At 44.7% G+C, this 18,084-nt stretch overlaps 1 protein-coding gene across 3 annotated transcripts in view; it reads left to right on the forward strand.

Annotated features, from left to right (window-relative positions):
- The window catches only part of kirrel1a (kirre like nephrin family adhesion molecule 1a), a 31,286-nt gene continuing 13,202 nt past the window's right edge, over positions 1-18,084 (forward strand). For all 3 annotated transcript variants that reach the window (XM_085267394.1, XM_085267396.1, XM_085267395.1), the window contains exons 1-2: positions 1-301; positions 15,807-15,956. In XM_085267394.1, coding sequence (XP_085123520.1) covers positions 256-301; positions 15,807-15,956 — 196 coding nt within the window. In that variant the 5' untranslated portion in view covers positions 1-255. The remainder of the gene's footprint in view (positions 302-15,806; positions 15,957-18,084) is intronic.

Below are 18,084 nucleotides of genomic sequence, written 5' to 3' on the forward strand. Positions count from 1 at the left end.
GCTCGCTTAGCGCCTCGGTGTAGTAGAAAACGGACTGCCGCTTGAGAGAGCAGGAGAGAGGTAAAGAAAAAAAAGCAGTGAAATGGTATAAAACTCGAGCCAGTGCAAGCCTAGTAAGGGGGAAGACGAGGAGGGACAACGCCAGAGGATTATTGTTCTGTCTGTAATTACCGTCAAAGTCCTGTAAACTCCCGCTTTTTGATGCTGTCCTCACGGAGGTTTGAGCCAATAACGGACTTATTGGTCGGCTGAACCATGCAGAGGCTGCTCCTCCTGAGTTTGGTGCTGAGTTTTCAAACTGGTAAGACTACATTTTCTCTTTCTTTCGAGCTCGAATAACTCAAATGTTTGTGTGTGTGTGTGTACATTAAGCTCAATGCACACCGAGCCTGTCTTTAGTTTTTACTGTGCGGTCTGTGTGTGTAGAAACTAACGAGAGGGGATCTGATATGATTTCATTCCCATATGAACCGCAGCGATGGATCACCTTGTGAGCGCGTGTAGCTGCGTACGAGCACGCAGAACGCGCGCGCGTGTGACTGCACCGCGGCAATTACGCTCTTTTTTTTTTTAGGATTATTGTCGCGACTACAGGCGTTCGATTGTGTGCGCGCGTGCGTCTAACTTGAACATGACTGGTGTGGCGCGCGCTCACCGGCCTAAATGACCTTTTGCGTATTTGACAAACTGCCAGCGCCGTTACTCAGACGGGTTGTGAGGCGCTGAGGACGTGACGGGAATGACAGTGATTGACCAGCGCTGCTCTACATGCCAGCAGCACTTCCACGCTGCTATCGCCTCTGAATGGCGTGTCAGTCAATGAGAGCTCTGCCACCATCTCCTGTAGTGATCCTCTGTGCTGAGAGGCAGCCGTCTCCCCCCCGTTTCCCCTCTGTCTGCCTCGCGCACACACACCTCTCTCCTGCTCTACCTGTGCGCCTCATCCATTTCACCCTCTCCTTTGGCGTCCTTTGTGCATTTAAGCAGCAGTAGCCGCCATGCATCTGCACCCCCTCCCAACACACCAACACACACACACCGTACCTGTGGGGTGCCAGGTATGCTATTGGCTTATGATAATCACAGCTGTAGCCGAGTTGCTAGGAAACAGGAGGCTGAAGGAGGATGAGGAGAAGATAATTTCTCTAAGCTACCTGTTTGATTGAGGCATATCTGTGTGTCTTTGTGATTGCACAGCCACAGCAGACCACCTATACCCCCCCCCCCCCCCAATACACACACACACACACACACACCCCTTCCCTCACCTTGGATGACCGGGGAGTAATGCAATGCTGGCTGCTGGGCGGCCAGGAGACCACTTCATCATAGGTAGGGGGCGTGTTTGGAGGAAAGGAAGGTATAGAAAAGGATGATGTCACCTAGTCTGCCAGGCTTTGTATTTTTTATTTTTTTTGCTTCTGCTCAGCATCCACCCAGTAAGTGCTGCTGAGGGTTCACATAAGCACGCGAGGATGTACACGTACTAGGGAGCAGGTTCGTCTTCGTCTACATATTTGCCAACCGATGCGGCAGCACCACCACCGATCCCCCTCCTCGCCACCCTGACCCCTTGTTACTGTCACATGCCGTTCCCATTTCTCCCCCCTCATAAACCATTCAGTCCACATGACTGAATGTGCATGAGACACACTTGCTCGCAGCCTGTTTTACATGTGTGAAGCCCTGCGTCCCATTGTCTGCTACAGCTGTATAATCCATTATTACTCCACGCTGCGCTCTCAAACCAGGAGATATCTGCTCTCTGAAGGCTCTCCCCGCGACGTGATTAGCAGGGCCGTACATGAGAGCTCAAATGTTGCCCAGAGATTTTAAAAAATTTTTTGCACTGGGCTACAAAAACAGAAGAGGAGTTGACATAATCCAGAAAGAGCTGGAATTCATATCACCTCCAAAGAGATAACAGTTGCTTTCGGTTTGGGAGCACAATTTCTTTTGCTTCTGATCCCCACTCTTATCTCTTCATTAGATGGGTAAAACAGTATTCCATAGCCTGCAATTTGCTCACATATAATTGCCTGCTAGTGTTAATGATTGGATGGTTATTAGTGGAGCAGCTAATTAAAGCTTTGGAATATCAGAATGTTCTAAGGTATTTAAAGTCAATGCAAGCGTTAGTTTGTCTGTACTAGCAGCAGGAGTGATTGATTCAGGATCCCAGCCTTGTATCTACATACCAGCCTAGTAATAAGTCCTAAGCAAGCGCTGCCATTAATGCTGCTGTTAAATGTTACTGCATAATCAATCATTGCGAATTCGCTCCTTTAACTTACTAATGAGCGTTCAAGCCCCGAGGTTGGACTCGCAGCACTGCACCTATAGCCAGACCTCGGGCCTGAAATGCTGACGCGGACAAAGGCTCCAGTGCAGGTGTACCATTTGTCAGCCTCTGTCCTTTTGTGCACATCCAAGCCACGAGCTGCTGCTGCCTGTACTGTACTCTCCAGCCCTGAATCACACAGCCGGGCTGTGAATCACAGACCTCAGACGGATTCCTGTGTTGTCCTCAGCTAAGAAAATATTCACATGCTGGAAGAGTCAGACACACTCAGAGGGGATTTTACACCCAGAGAAAGAAGGGTTCCTCAGGGGTTGTTTGATCAGAGAAGCAGTGGTTCAACTGCAATATGTTAATGACTCAAAGTGGGCTGTAATAGCTCAAATAAAAATGAAGAATTGGGAAAGGCTCATAAAGAATCCAGTGTGGTGCTAAAACACTCTGTTAAAACTGCTGATTTACAACATTACATACATTCTTGCCAGTAATAATCTGTGGCATTTCCTCCCTCTGAATAAATTCACAGATTTCTTATCTCTGATTCAGGCATGGTTTCTTTTTCATTAGCATGGGAATATCCCATATCACACAACATATGGCGCTTTTTTATTGTCCTCACAATAAATAAAAGAAGGATTCTGTAGTTAGTCTGGGCTGATCTCACATAGACGAGCCTCACTTTTTAGCACATGAATGCATACTAGGAAAACAATATCCAGGGATCAAAAGTTTGCCACAAAATGATGCGATTCATTTGTTTCGACTCAGATGATGGCTACGGGAAATTAAAAAAAGAGAGCGCAGCACTAGTAACTGATGAAGAATAAAAGTTCCACCTACAGAAACTTGTCCTCCAAGTGGATTACCACTTTACACAACTATTTATAGCGATATGATGCTTTTTGAAAGCTCGCTGCTACGGTTTTTGAGGCTAACGAACCAGTTTTTTCCCCCTATACTGAGCTCTCTGTGGCTCAGAGTGTAGATCCGGAGTGACAGACTGTATGTAGCGAGGCAGAAGTCTGTTTTTAATTTTGATCCCAGTGAGCAGAGATATAGCTCTGCTGCATCCCACCGTTAATATGTGAATTGAGGTCACGGTTTTTATGTGATTCGAATGAAGCCTATTTACCAAAAAAGCATCTCTAATTGACATTAGCCACTGAAAGCAATCACTGAACCAGCTGTAATATAATGTACATGTACGCCCGTTGTTCCCCATTGGGTTCCATTCAATCAAGAAATTCTTGGCATCTCTGTCCCCCGCGGGTGTTTGTCAATGTGTGACATGTTGATTGCTTCTCTCAGTTGATATGTTTGTTTAAGGGCATTCCTCTGGACACGAGTGTCCTATTATGTTTTTTCAAGTGGCGCTCGGGAGGAGGAACGTACTCGCTTGCTCTCGGATGATCCAGCGAAAACCTCGAAGAAGTATGCAGTTGGATAATTCGCCGTCAGACTTGTGGTCCGAGATGAATTCGGTCAAAAGCGGGCACGCTTACTTGCAAGCATCCTCAGCAGCTATGCACGTAAATGTTCCTCAAGTGAAGCCCCAGGATTTAAAGGCCTCATAATCTGATTGTGTTTGACAGGCCGGCGGCCAACAAGTTATAAAAAGAAAAAAGAAAAAAAAAACTTCCCCTTAAAAATGTTTCTTTATGCACAGTCCCCCGAGCAAGAGAGAGGAACACTTTATCACATCTGACTGAATCTATTGGCCTTGTTATTTTCCAACATGGCACAGCCACATTTCTGTAGCAAGAAACAATTTGAGGTGATGGAGGGGTTACAGGAAAAAAAATAGAAAAAACCCCCAAACTTTTGGAAGGCAGGAAGGGGGACAGAGAGAGAGGGGGGGGGGTCGTCCTTTGGGCAGGTGGGTGAAGCAGGAATCGAGAGTGATTGCACTCTTTTCTTTTTGTTTGTTTTAGAGGTGGTGAGGTGGGTGGGTGGCGGGGCAGTATTGAAGTGTAGGACGAGGTTGTGGATGAAAAGAAAAGCGAGCCGGGAGTGAGGAGAGAGGGACCAGGACGAAGGAGGAGGAGTGGTCGGGAGGCCAGCGGCATAGAGAAAGGGACTATTACTCAGGCTTGACTGCTCCCTCAGTGGGGACAGCAAAGCTGCTCATTCACACAGAATATGGTCGAGTCCGGTTCAAAGGCTACGTTTGCGCTGGAATCACAACTGATTGAACCCACATCTGAGGTGCCAGCCGAGCGCTTCCCCCGCTCCGTCCCCACTGAGGTTAATTGCCATTAGCCGGTGTCGCCGTTAACTTTCTTTTCTGCTCGTCTTTGACTTTCTGTCTCAGCGTGATCCCTTTTCTGCTTACCAAAGTTCATTCTTTCTCGCTTTCTGTTCCCTCCTGGACTTCTTTTTTTTTCACTCCCCTCCCCACCTCCACCACCACCATTACTTCTTCTCTTTCCATCTACCCCTTTCTCTCTTGCTCGCTCTCTAATAAGTTCCAGATGTGGTTCTTGCATTCCTCTGGTCGGTGGAGAGAGAAAGAGACGGGGTGGGGGTGGGGGGGGGGGGGGGGGTAGGGGGTTGGGGGAAGAGTGTATGAGTCGGGGAGGCAGTGGGGGGAGGGGACAGGAGGAGAAGCACATGAATTAAAACAGGGAGCACATGATGAGGAAGAGGAGCCCATGTACTTTATCACACAAAGAAATGTGTGCTAGAAAACATGCACACACACAGAGGGAGAGCGTGTTAGTGTGTCTGTGTTTTTGGGGGGTGCGGGTCCTGTAACCTCAAAAGTTTTGGGACATTCTCCTCCTCCTCCTCTTCTTCCCTCTCTCCCCCGCCTCCTCCTCCTCACCCCCTCCCTCTTCAGGAATGTGGCCTACGCTGATGATGTCACTTCATTTCTCTGCTCTCCCAGTTTCTGCTGCTCAGCAGGGACAGGGTCTGAGAGAGAGAGAGATTTGACTTGTTCCATCCATCTTTCCTTTATGATAAAAGCATTAGGGTCAGCCGTCCAACTAAATCGGTTACCACAGCGCGGCAACGCTCGCTGTCCTCATGTCATCGACTATAACAGCCTGCAGGCTAAAATGTTGCGGACTGCAAATAATGAGCGAGCCGTCTTTTAGTTATAATAATCATCAATGGCTTCAGAGTCGAGTCCTTAAAACAATGTTCTGCGCGTGCTTTACTTTTGTCAGACTACAGCTGCCAACTTAATGCTCTACCCTCAAGGCTATGTTTACCATAACCCAGTGTGCCCAAGTTCTTAGAAGCAGATTAACCCAATTTACATTTTGCCAAGTCATCAGGAGTTTATATGAAGACACACTGTATAGCCAAAAAGTACGTGGACTTCAACAATTTAGGGCAGGGGTGGGGAACTCCAGGCCTCAAGGGCCCGTGTCCTGCAGGTTTTAGATCTCACCCTGGGTCAGCACACCTGAATCAGATGATTAGTTCATTACCAGGCCTCTGGAGGACTTCAAGACATGTTGAGGAGGTAATGTAGCCATTTAAATGAGCTGTGTTGGATCAAGGACACATCTAAAACCTGTAGGACACCGATTCTTGAAGCCTGAAGTCCCCCGCAACCCCTGCTTTATGGAAATCTTTCCTCAAGATCTTGGGCGCTGATGTTTGGCGATCTTCCAGTTTATCCCAAAGGTGGGGGGTGCAGCTGATTGGATGGAGGGTTCTGTGCAGGCTGGTCAAAGTTCTTCCACAACAAACTGATAATGTGATAAAGCTGGAATGTGTCTTTCCCAAACTGTTGGCAAAAAGGTGTTTAAAACACCACTGCGTTATTAAATCATTTTCTCTAACTGGAACGAGTTAAAAAGAACAAAAACACAAGTGCACTACAGTTTTGGGGACTATACCAGCTGTTGACAAAGTCTATTGCTGTTTTGTGTTATTTTTTTCTTCCATGCTTTTGCATCATATTTGACATTTTTTGTACGTCGTCTTAAGAATCTGACTAGGTAAGTAAACCATGAGTCAACTGCAGTTGTGGAACAGCTCAACATCTTGCTGTTGGAGTCTGCTGAGTTGGCCACCATTTGTTTTGTTGTCTTTTGGTGGGAGTGATTTTTAATTTTTAAAAAATTGTATGTTATTTTTTAAGTTTTCCAACTGCATTGCAACATATTGCCTAACACAAATATTTGGCCCACGTAGAAAGCTACGATACAGATCAGTGAGTTAAAAAAAGCAGATGTTTGCTTTTGTGAAAATCGTTTTCTGTATTTCTTATCCTCATCCCAGAAAGCCTCGCTTTCTAGTGTGTTTTGGTATCTGCTGCTAACAAAGAAGCTTTCTTTTCAAAGAGACACGAGACACTGGAGGTGATATTGGACAGGGGGGAAGGGGGTGGGGGTATGTATGAATATTATTACACTCTAGCAGGTCAAGGCCCCCAGCTTTTATGGGATGCTTTTACTGACAGATGACATTGCAAGAGGCTACAGTACATACCAATAAAATTAGATTGCTCTGGATTGAATTAAAGCAGACCTTGGAAGGGCTGATTTATTGATGGGATGCTGCTTGTAAAATAGTCTTGCTGGATTCTGTCTCTGCACCATACTGTAACATGAGGTGGATTGAGGGACCTTGCCTGCTTGCCCAATCGCGAGGATTTCGGAGGCAGTGTGGCTGCTAACTATCGTCAATGTGGAACCACTCCTCGGAATCACAGGTTCATTATGATATTGATTGTGCCATTTGAATTCGGTGGCGACCCATGTGGCGCAAGCTACACAGTGCATATCTGCAGAGTAGCAGCTTGATATGTATGTATCCTCTTGTTCCAGCTTATCCAGAGGACAGCTATTGTTAGTTCTGCTCACCCTTGGTTACAGCAGAGTATCTTTTGTCAGTCGCTCGGCACGCTGGCTGCACAAAGGCTTGTGGATTACCAGCGACAGGCCGGCTTTCCAGCGATTGAGCATATTCATGTGGCCGTAATGTGTCAGAAGCCTCATCCGTGAATTATCATATTACCCACTAGTGATCATAGGGTTGCCATGGCCACTGTGTCTATCATTGTGTCAGTGGTCCTCACTGGGCTGTAGCCATGGTAACAATGTCTGTAACAGAGGTTTGGTACAAATAAAGCTCTTCAGATGTGAAATGTATGAGTGGAGCCCCAGAGAGTGGAAGGGTGGCACACGCACACTTTCCCAGCGCAAATATTCATGGAAAAACGACTCTGCACACCTTCACAGGAGCACGTGTGCACACAGTTGTATCAAAAACGGGCAAACAAAGACCGAGGAATAATTTTCACCCCCCCTCTCCACCTGCTATTTCCAAATAAACCTGCCTCCAGAAGAAGAAAGATGTGCACAGAGATAGAAAGGGGGGGATAAGGTGGAAGGTGGAGGGGAGAAGGAGTAATAATTTCTAAGTAAGATGCCTGCCAGACAAAAGAAAGTGAATAAGCAATGAGGAAGGGGCATGGCCACAAAAGAGAGGAAGAAAAAGAGGGGTCGCTAACTGCAAGTAAGGGGGAGGACGGCTAGGTAAGGTGACAGAGGAAAGGAGTGAGCGGGCAGACAATGCGGCAAACAAAGGAAGGAGTCTCTGAGTCTTTCTGTTCTCTCTCCCCTCTGCCCTAATCTTCCCTGTGCTCCGTCCCCACCTCCAGGAGACACCTTTGTGTTTGAGTGACACGGTGTCAGCAAGCGCAGCGGGTCGCCTCCTTTCATTCGCTGCCTCTCTCCATCTATGTGACTTGCTTGTTCCTATAGCGCCGTCACCATGGTGATGGGTTATTATGGCCATCCTGCCAGGCGGCCATGTTGTTGAAAGAAGACAGGCACAGGTGGTAGAGTTCCCACAGCCAGCTAAATAAATGGAGAACGTGAATACACTTGAGTTAGCGCTAAAAGCTTTGGCTGATTTATCAATTAGACATTAATTGATCGTAGTTTTGATAGTGGAAGGTTTGTTTTAGTCTTTAATTTTAATATTTGAAACAATCTGAGCACTGCAGGGTAAAATGTGCTATAGAAATGAACTATTTAAGAAGGGAGGCGTTCAGCTGCGTAAGTATCAGGGTTTGGTCTGAGGATAAACTGAATCTGTCTGCGCTAGGTTTGGGTGATATGTTTTTGCCCAATTTGCCAATCTGACATTGCCTGTCCAACAACTGGTGACTACATATGTTTGAAGAGTTGTGTGTGCAACTGGTGCTTTGCTTCATGGTATTTAATATTGACCAGGTCTACACAGGACTTCATATGCTAGTCTCTATCTCAATTCAGCAAAAAGAATGGAGACTTCAATTTAGCCATGAGTTTTCATGGAAGCAGATCACTCAGTTAGTATAAAAAAAGCACGGTGAGCTGATTATCTCCTGTCAGGCCATGGAAGATTATTAATTTGGGTTATGATTATCATTTTTTACTCAATGTCCAATCACAGTGAGGGGAGGAAGGCGAATTCTATACCAACCAAACGTCACATCCTGCTTGTAACAGTGCTGAATAAGATTGAAGGATATGTTAATGTCACTGTTGAGTGGGTCTACCGCTGCCTCCATGTGCCTGAAAAGCACTTACTAGATGGGCCAAACACATGCTTCGGTATACACATCCCCTCAGTGGAAATGTAGCAATGGAATAGACCAGGATTTATATGGCAGTTTTCCTGTCTTACTGATGACCCAAAGTGCTTTAGACGACAAGACGTTTCATCTCTTGCATCACATACATTTTGTGCTGGCAAAACTTTTGAAGAACCAAAAAAAGACATAAAAATACTTATTATATTTCAGTGGCACGTGATGGGGATACATGAGGTGAGTAATAACAAACACACAGTGTTATTTCAGTATCTTAAACACTGATGTGGGTTCAGAAATACACAACAGGTGCTTCCCTGCTTATTGTTTGAAAGAAACAAGTAGTTTTAAAGAATCACCATAGACTCACATGTGAGTATATTTTATTGACCTAACAAAGAGACAATTAATAAATACATTGAATAAATATATTTATTTAATGTAATTAAAAATTCTTGCCATTCATCGCATATAGAGTAAATTAAAATGTATGTAGGCTACATAGTCTGAGTATTTTTACACGGTGCGGTAGGGCTTTAAAACCTCATATATCCAAATCAGTTTTTCAGGAAGAAAAAACAAATATGATCACAGAGCGACACACACACAGCTACATGTACGCTATATACAGCAAACAGCGAGAGGGTGAGCCAGTGCGACTCCTATGGCTGCAACTTTGTCCTGAAACAATGATGTCATCCTCCATCACACTTCACAGCTCGGTGTCTGTGGACCTCGCCGTCTCTTTGTTCTCCCGCTCCTGCATCTCATTTTCGGCAGCCCCTCCATAGCACCAACGCATCGGCCACACACGGCGGCGATATGGAATTAGAGAGATAACAGAATCAATTTAGAGGGGATTGATTAATGGCGAACAGAGAGGGAGTGAGGGCTGAAACAGAGAAATAATGAGAGCCCAGCATAGCCGTCTGGCTATTAATTGAATAGGTGGAGGGAGGATGAGGTCATTGAAAAATGTTTTTTCAGGAAAATGGGTGTACCAAGCACGAGGGAGGGTTTCATCAGACACAGATGCACATACGCGGGTGCGCTCGTAGACGCGTTTGTACAGAAAACTTTTTTTGGGCAGTTACTTTACACGTCAGCTGTTGCTATGGTGACGCAAGTCCGTGATCCAGCCGAGGCGGGGGATTGGCTGGAGGAGAGCGAGGGAGAGGAAGGCAGGGGGACTTTGTCGGAGGGGTACGGGGAGGGGGCCAGACACAAAGATAATTAGATCGATGCATAACAATCCATACAAATGGCTTTTTATTTAATAGCATCTAATTCAATGAGACTGAATGCCACCAGTCAAGCCTTTGCCAGAACTGTGGATTGCATGGCATCACTTCCAGCTTTGTCTCATATCCCACTGAGGTGAAGCAAACGTGTGTTTAAAAGGTGCAAACAAGTTTTGACAGTCGCCACCTAACAGCAGAATGTGCGGCACTTTCAGAAATGGGGGACGTATAAGGAGCACACTCGCTAAAAATAACTCTGAACGTCTTTGCACGCATAAACCTTTTCGGTGATTTTCAAATGGATGGTTCATTACCTTGCTATTAAAACACCATTGCGTGGTGCGAGAGGTGCTCCCGGGGGAAACTGCTGTAGTAGTTCACACTGTGGCGATGTGTGGCCATGCTTTTGGTGAGTCACCCGACGAGGCAGCATGCGCTCGCCTTTGGCTTTGTGTGTGCATTGACAAGCAGAGGTTGGTGTCTCAGTGTCTGCAAGGGGCTGTTGTCCTTAGCCCCAGATTAATCCTAATCCCTTTCCAAACTTTGGCTAGGGCTGTACTTAATCCCAGACCAAACCGAGACCTATTCCCAGCGGAGATGAAGATGCGCCGCTGGCTTGATGGTTTACGCCAAGCTGTGGTGTGATCCATGTTCAGGAAACCGCCTGTGTGTCAATTATATGGTTGGGGTTTTGAGTGGTTGTGTTTATGTGTGTGTTGACAGGAAATGGTTTGCCCATGTGGCGAAGGTTAGGTCATCCTTGCAGCCTATTTGTGTGCGGGCGCGTGCGTGTCTGCAAGCATCCCTTTGTGACCGTAGTTTGTGTGGGGACAGGGTGCTCGGAGTCTCCCGGTGGTGTCTTGGGGATCGGTGACTCAAAGAAATCAGGACACACTCTAAATTTGTCACTGCAGCATAACCCACATAATGAGAGAATACAAGCTCTCTTGCATGCACTCTCCTGTCTTTCCTTCACTCTGGCTACTCGCCGCTTGTAGATTTCCTTCTTTAAACACACAGAGACGAGCACATACACTCATGTTGACAAGTGTTAACTGTGTAATATGGAAATCAGAAGGCGATGAGCACATGTTTAAATGAGTCAATGTTTTCAGTCTTCAGCCTTTGCATGGGTGTTTTCTCTGCAGATTGTGTAGCCTCCACTCAGGAGTATTCAGTTTGGATTATGTTTTTGGTTTACTGAGGGAATACCTTCAGCTACCGTAGCAGAGGTGGTGGAAGGAAGGATTTACTTGCCCTCAGGCTACTGTCGAGGTTGCGGGGTAGTTTAAACCCAGATAAACTCTCTTTACACCATGTATAACTGAGAAAGGCTTGTCACGCTTTTTAAGACGCTATAAATCCACACTCCGCATCCCAGTAATTAGCTTTAGAAAAGTGCAACTTTCATTTAATTGGGGTGCATGCAGGAAAATTAAAGGACAAATCTACCATCAAAAATCTGCCATCGACAGTGATCTTTTTTTGTAATGGCAGGCAATATCCAAGCTAATTCTTCCTTTTCTACCTTAATCACCTCTGCATTAATGTTTTATTTACATTAACTGCTCAAGGCACACTGGATCTTTACACACTGTACCATCTCATTAGATCTGGCGTATGAGAAACAGATTCCAGCCACTCCTTTGATTTATCTTGTGCAAAGAGAGCATGCCACACCAACGCACTGCAGTCAGCATTTCTTTATTTCCAATGGAAACGAAGACGTTGTTCATAATGACAATCCCACTGAGACTTATTATCCCTGCTGTGTTTTGTGTGTTTCGGCAATAGACTGTACAGACTTTTTTATGAAATCTCCTGAAGTCTTGATGGCAGTATTTTGGTTGCTGTCAGGTAGTCTTTTTTTCCTGGAGCCAAATGTAAATATATTTGGACAATAGGGCTGCCACAAACGATTATTTTGATAGTCGACTAGTCACCGATTATTTTTGCGATTAGTCGACTAATCAGATCATGCATCCATTGGACGTAAAACGTACAAATAAAATACTGAAAAAAGCCAAACAATAACATTTTAAGTTATGTATATATCATGTTTAACCTGAGTAGTGAAAGACAGCGGTGGGTTTGAAAACGATTTGCCAGGTGTCCGGTGTTCTCACTGGCTCTAGTGAGCCTAGAACCCCGGCTAGCTATCGAGCTAGTGGGTAACAGACGTCTCCGAAAACGTCGGAGCGCTTTTGAAAATATGTGGTGTCTTGATAAACTGAGCAGATATTTGAGGTTTACACAGCTACATTCTCGCCTGAAAATACGTTAAACGTTTATTTTGTCACCCAGAAAGAATAATAAGAGTAACATTAAAACTAACTAGCTGCCACCATTGTTGGAAACTGAGCAGGGCCGCGCTGGGCCACCCTATGAATTCTGGGATAGGTTGGGCCACGAAGTATACATCCGACCCATCCTTCAAATCTGGAGAAATGAAGGGCGCATTTGTCGGAGTCTTCGAATTTGGACAGCTTTCGTCGTGTCGCTGTAACGTAATTGGCCTACAAATGTGGGCAGAGGAGGATGTGGTTCCTGAATTTGGACACAGCTACGATACCGGACACAGCTTCTTCTTCTTCAGGGGCTTAACAGCAGCTGGCATCCTTGTACATGCAGTGCTGCCATCTTCTGTTTCAGTCCGTTATTACACTCTAGGATATCTAAGAGCATCTAGCTCAGTCTGCATCTTTTGGTACTCTTTTGGCTGTGTGGCTACACTCCAGACATAGATACCTATTTGAGACTTTTACTCACCAGAATTAAAGCAGACTTTTTCAGCAAATAGATCTATTGCACAAGAAATTCAGCTGACTAATTCCATTTTGGAACATGTATACAAAAGCTGGATGTAACCACTGTTACACTGATTTTACTCGCTGATTCTTTTGTGAAGCACAGATCTTTTATTGGCTTTTCTTAAACGTCTTGGTTTTTTCAAACCGGATATGATGTGAATCCGACTGTGAAGCTGGGGAACGCCCTGTTCTCATTGCTTAAGAACTTGCAAATTGCAATCAGCATACCCTAGTTTATCCATAGGCCTTTGTACTAGTACAAGCCTTTTAGCAATGTAAGGAGTCTATAACTGTAGCCCATTAGTGATAATGCAGGTTTTCAGAACCTGGAAGCTACATCCATCTTTTATATACCGTCAGTGTTTTAGAACCAGCCTCCTGATGGGAGGAACTGCGGGCACTTAATTTTTCAGGTTCATTTTTCACTCGCAGTGTCTTCTGCTTGGTTTGAGCACATTGATTTGACTGTGCAGCTTGCAACTTTGCTTGATTTTTAAATCACAGCAATGAAAACCCGTTAGAAAACAAACAGATCTAAAAAGAACATTAATCTGGCATTGCGTGCACGGGAGTATGTAACATAAGTTTTTTTCCAACGAAGCTGCACCCACTTCAATCAGTCAGGCAGCATACAGAGAAAAACATGGATACGAATCTTTAATAATGCAAATAACACAAACGTGTTTTCGTGTGTGTTAATGAGGAATCTGTTGCTTACGGTAAGAGGATATTGAAGGATGATTTCAGGCCCTTTAAGAATTGATGTTCTTTTAGTTTCAAAACAGACAGATGTAGATTCTAGTTTGATTGTTGATTTGTCAGCGTTAGACAGCAATCACAAGTTCCTTATTTATCTCAACACAGTGAGTCAGGCTTGTATTGAGTGCCCATTAGGAGGATCATGTAGCTTTGGACTAATGTGCTTGCTCACTACTGAGAGATGACTTTTCATTATTCTTAGTTAAAAGCCTTTAATTAAGAACATTTTACTCCCTTCTTCTCATGGCCACTCACTTTTGCTCTGTCATCTTTTTTTAATCTTAATTCATCGATTTAGTTCTTTGGGGTCCTCAGGGAGCAGATTAAGGACTAGAATATGTTTTTTGGGGCAACACACTGAATTATTCTTGGTATGCATGCTGCAAAGCTCCATCTGCATCCAGTTCCCTTTTCACCGTGTATCCTTGCACACCTCCTTTATCTTCAGAATATTAATGTGCTGCACTGTCAGGAGCCATTGTTGTGATTGGTACAGAAATCTTTTTGCATGACTGGGTTCTTTTGTATTATCAGGCATATTGAACCTCTGCAGATCACACCAAATATGACATGATGGGGAGAGAGTGCATGTCTGTGTTTGTGAAAGGGATGGGGAATGCGAGAGATGGGCACTGAGGGTCATGATGGGGAGGCAGGAGGTGGGGTGCGGAGGCATATGGCAGTTGTTAAAAAAAGTGAGAGAGATGGAAACCTTTGGAAAAGCGCTGGAGGGCTCAAAGAGAGTGTGAGGGAATGAGTGAGAAAGAGGGTGTAAGGGAAACAGAAGGGCAAAACAAGTGATAAAAAAAAGTGGAGTGGACAAGTGAGAAGAAGAGATGGAAATGGCAGAAGGTGAAGAAAAAAGGAGTGAGGGGAAAAAGCGAGAGGAGAGAGAGATGGGTGAATGGGGGGATGAGAAAGAGAGGGAGAGAGAAAGTGCTAGAGGGCTGATATTTAATGTGATAAATGAGTTGTGACAGTCCGCCTCAAACCCCCTTCCAACCAGCAAAGGAGAAGCAACACAGAAATAGAAAGCATTATGGGTAAAAGGATATATACGGCGTTATGTATGTAGATAGAAAGAGAGAGGTGTGTACACACTGTAGGAAAGGAGAGGTGGAGGAAGCAAAAGGACAGTTATAGACAGAATTATAGATGTACAAAGTGAAGGAGGCGAGTGGGGATGCATACATATACACCAAAAGCAGGGAGTGACGCGAAGCAATTTGGGTAAAGGACGTACAACGTTACAGAGAGAGAACAGAAGAAGAGAGGCAATGACAAAGGAGGAGGAGGAAGGTGGGGGCTGGGGGGGGGTGTACAATGCAGCAGTGGGTTAATGATCTACAGTACGAGATTCTTCGAAATAACAAGTGGGAGAGAGGGAAAAAATGGAGGCGAGAGACCGAATGGAAAGACTGAAGATTTGAAGCAAATCTTGCAGCGGCTGTCTCTCGTGTATCGTACGTGCACCATGTCTTCAGGGGACACCTAATTACAACTCGTCATCGTACTGCATGAAACAGTGGCTGAAGCCCCCCCCCCCCCCCCCCCCCCCACACACACACACACACACACACACCCGTTTTCCTCATGGTGGTAGTGGGCTACAAACTGGAGTGAGAGAGTGTGGTAGACAATGACAGCCACTGTAGTTTTGGTTGGGGAGTGGAAGCCTGGGAGATGACTCATAGGCAGGAATGAAGAAGGGAGAAACAAGAGGGAAACGAGAGGGAGGATCGGGGAGTTTTGGAGAAATAAAAGTCAGGAGTGAGGGAGAAAAGGGGGTGTGAGACACCCTATGGCTGAAGTTGTCAGTTTGATCTCCTCTCGTGAGTGAGCGTTGACTGCCTCTTCCACTTCATTCTTTCTCTTTCTTTCTTCTCCAGTTCTGCTCTGATTTGCTCTTTTCTGACACCCCTGTCTCACCACGCTGTTCTTTGCTGCCCTGTCACTTAATGCCCACGAGCCACTGTGTGATCAAACGTGGTAATTATGGCCTTCCGTTGCTGCTGGGAGAATAAAGTTTGAATCAATTAGCCATAAAAGGTATAGGCCGATACACTTGAACGAATGATTTTTACTTAAGCTTCTCTTTAGAGTGTACACATAAAAATATCTTATAATTCCATAACTTATCCCTCTGTTTTCTCCACCAGTTTGGACAGCGAGATTCTCTCAGGAGCCAGCAGACCAGTCGGTGGTGCGGGGCCAGAGGGTGATCCTGTCCTGTGTTGTATTCAACTATTCTGGCATTGTTCAGTGGACCAAAGATGGCTTGGCTCTGGGCATTGGAGAGGACCTCCGAGGTGAGACATCATACAGCCTCCCGAGGCCCTTCTTTCACTCAGTTAAGCATGTGACTAAGATTGTTTTATTATTAAAGCTGATTCTGATATCTTTGGATCGCAGCAGCTCTCGGGCTACGTTTCATGCTGCGTCTTTAGAGAAGCAGAAATTTTGATAGTGTCTGGACTTTTTTCCCCCCCCTGATTCTCCATTCATGAGGTGTCTGGCCTACAATATTTACAGTACACATGGGTAAAGTTGTACTGTGCTATGGCACCGAGCTAAAAGTGGGACTGCAGAAGGCATCAAGGTGCTACAATTGTTTAGTTTCTTTTTGTTTTGTTTGTGTGACTTTTTCCGACAATCAGCAAAAATTGGAAATGCACAAACCAAAGTACATGCAAGGCAAACGGGATGACTGAATTCCACCTTAATGAGAGCTTCTGCACCTGCCACAAAGTCCGAGTAGTAGGGCAGTTATTGGAATAGCTTGATAGCATGTTGAAAGGCTATAGAAATAGTGCAGCGATTTGCTCTTAAAGTTTGGAGGTTTTATTAAAAGTTCTTTAAAGCCATGTGAGTCTCAGCTGTGCTTTGGGCTAAATGTGATCATCAGCACAAAACTACCGTCTATGATGGCCTCACAAAATAAAATAGTTAGCAAGACAAAGTTGCTAGAAGCCTGCCTCCAACATCATGGCCTTGAAAGGGTTTTTCAATTGGACTGGTTAACACTGAGGACTGCCACTGATATTTGTTTTTGTAATGAATTAATCTGCAGAGTACTTTCTTGATAGGGTAATGAATCGCTTTGTCTAAAAGTAAACTGGTAATAATTTCCATAACCCAATGCCACATATTCACATGGTTTTAGTTGACCAACAGTAACCACCAAACATCATCCATTCAGTGTGATGCTGTGTATGCTAAAGAAAAACAGTTAGACTTTCACCGGGTCTATGCTGTGGCATGGTAGAAACATTGTTGCTTTTGTTTCTCTTGTGGACTTTGAGAGTTTTGTTAATAAAGCCACATTGTGAATGATACACTCTTGCTCAGAGTTACTAAAGCCTGTCTCATTGTAACTGTGGTATCTACTGGTTACTAAGTGTTTTTGCTGGAGAAAATGTTGGTTACAGGTGTGCCTGCGCGAGTTTCCCACAGTGATAAAAGAGGATACTGTCATATTAAAAAAAAGACACAGATGTCGCATCACTTACTGTTTATTACACTCACAAATATCCTTTTTGATAAAGTTAAGGCTGGACCAAGTATAGGCTGATAGGGGCTCATTTCATTGTTGGGCTGTTCTCCAGAATCCTGCGAGTGTCTTTGCATTATAATTCAAAGCACCTTGAGGTGATTTGTTGTGATTTGGTGCTGTATAAATACACCAGAATTGAATTGGAATCAGATTGTTGTGGCACACTGTGTACATCATTCAGCTTATGATATTTTTAGCCATTTCCTCCACATATCTTCAGTTTTTTTTGATGGGAATTTCTAAACTCCCTTGGGCAGGTTTTGTAGACACCCTTCATTTTGACTAAGGAACATCACCACCTCTGTATTATTAGCAGTGGGTGACACTGATTAGCTGCCTGCTGATTTTTATTGAAAGGGCGATTCATCGCTATATACGTAACCCTCCTTCTGTTATGAAGCTCTCTGCCTGTACTGTTTCCATTTTTACCTCACATGATTCCTAGTCTGATTTTGCCTGACTTGGGCAAAACTCGGGGGCAAATGATGCATCTCATCGCTTGTTTCTAACATTGTCAGAACTGCACTGATTAGCCCAAAGGGACTAATGCTGGGGCTGTGCAATTACTGGTCTAAACAAGTGGGTACATTTTTAACTGATTGGTCCAGAGGGGCACTGCATCATCTGTCTCATGTTGTTGCCTTGCATTTGTTGTTATTGTTTTTCTGCAGATGTTGTCAATTTATAGTGTACACATTTTTTTCTGCTTGGCTCTGGATTACTTTTGTTTCACCATTTATTCCTCTCCTCTCCTCTCCTCTCCTCTCCTCTGTCATCTTATTCCTTTGTGACCTTCCCATCTAAGATCCCTTGTTCCTTTCTTTCTCCTTTGCTCTCCTTCTTTCAGCTGCCACTGTTGCACTGAGGCCTCTCTCATATTCTTC

This window comes from Mchenga conophoros, linkage group LG3, assembly GCF_057382185.1.
Source record: "Mchenga conophoros isolate Kocher_MC1m ecotype Shallow Benthic linkage group LG3, M_conophoros_male_GT1.1, whole genome shotgun sequence".
In the NCBI taxonomy this organism is placed as follows: Eukaryota; Metazoa; Chordata; class Actinopteri; order Cichliformes; family Cichlidae; genus Mchenga; species Mchenga conophoros.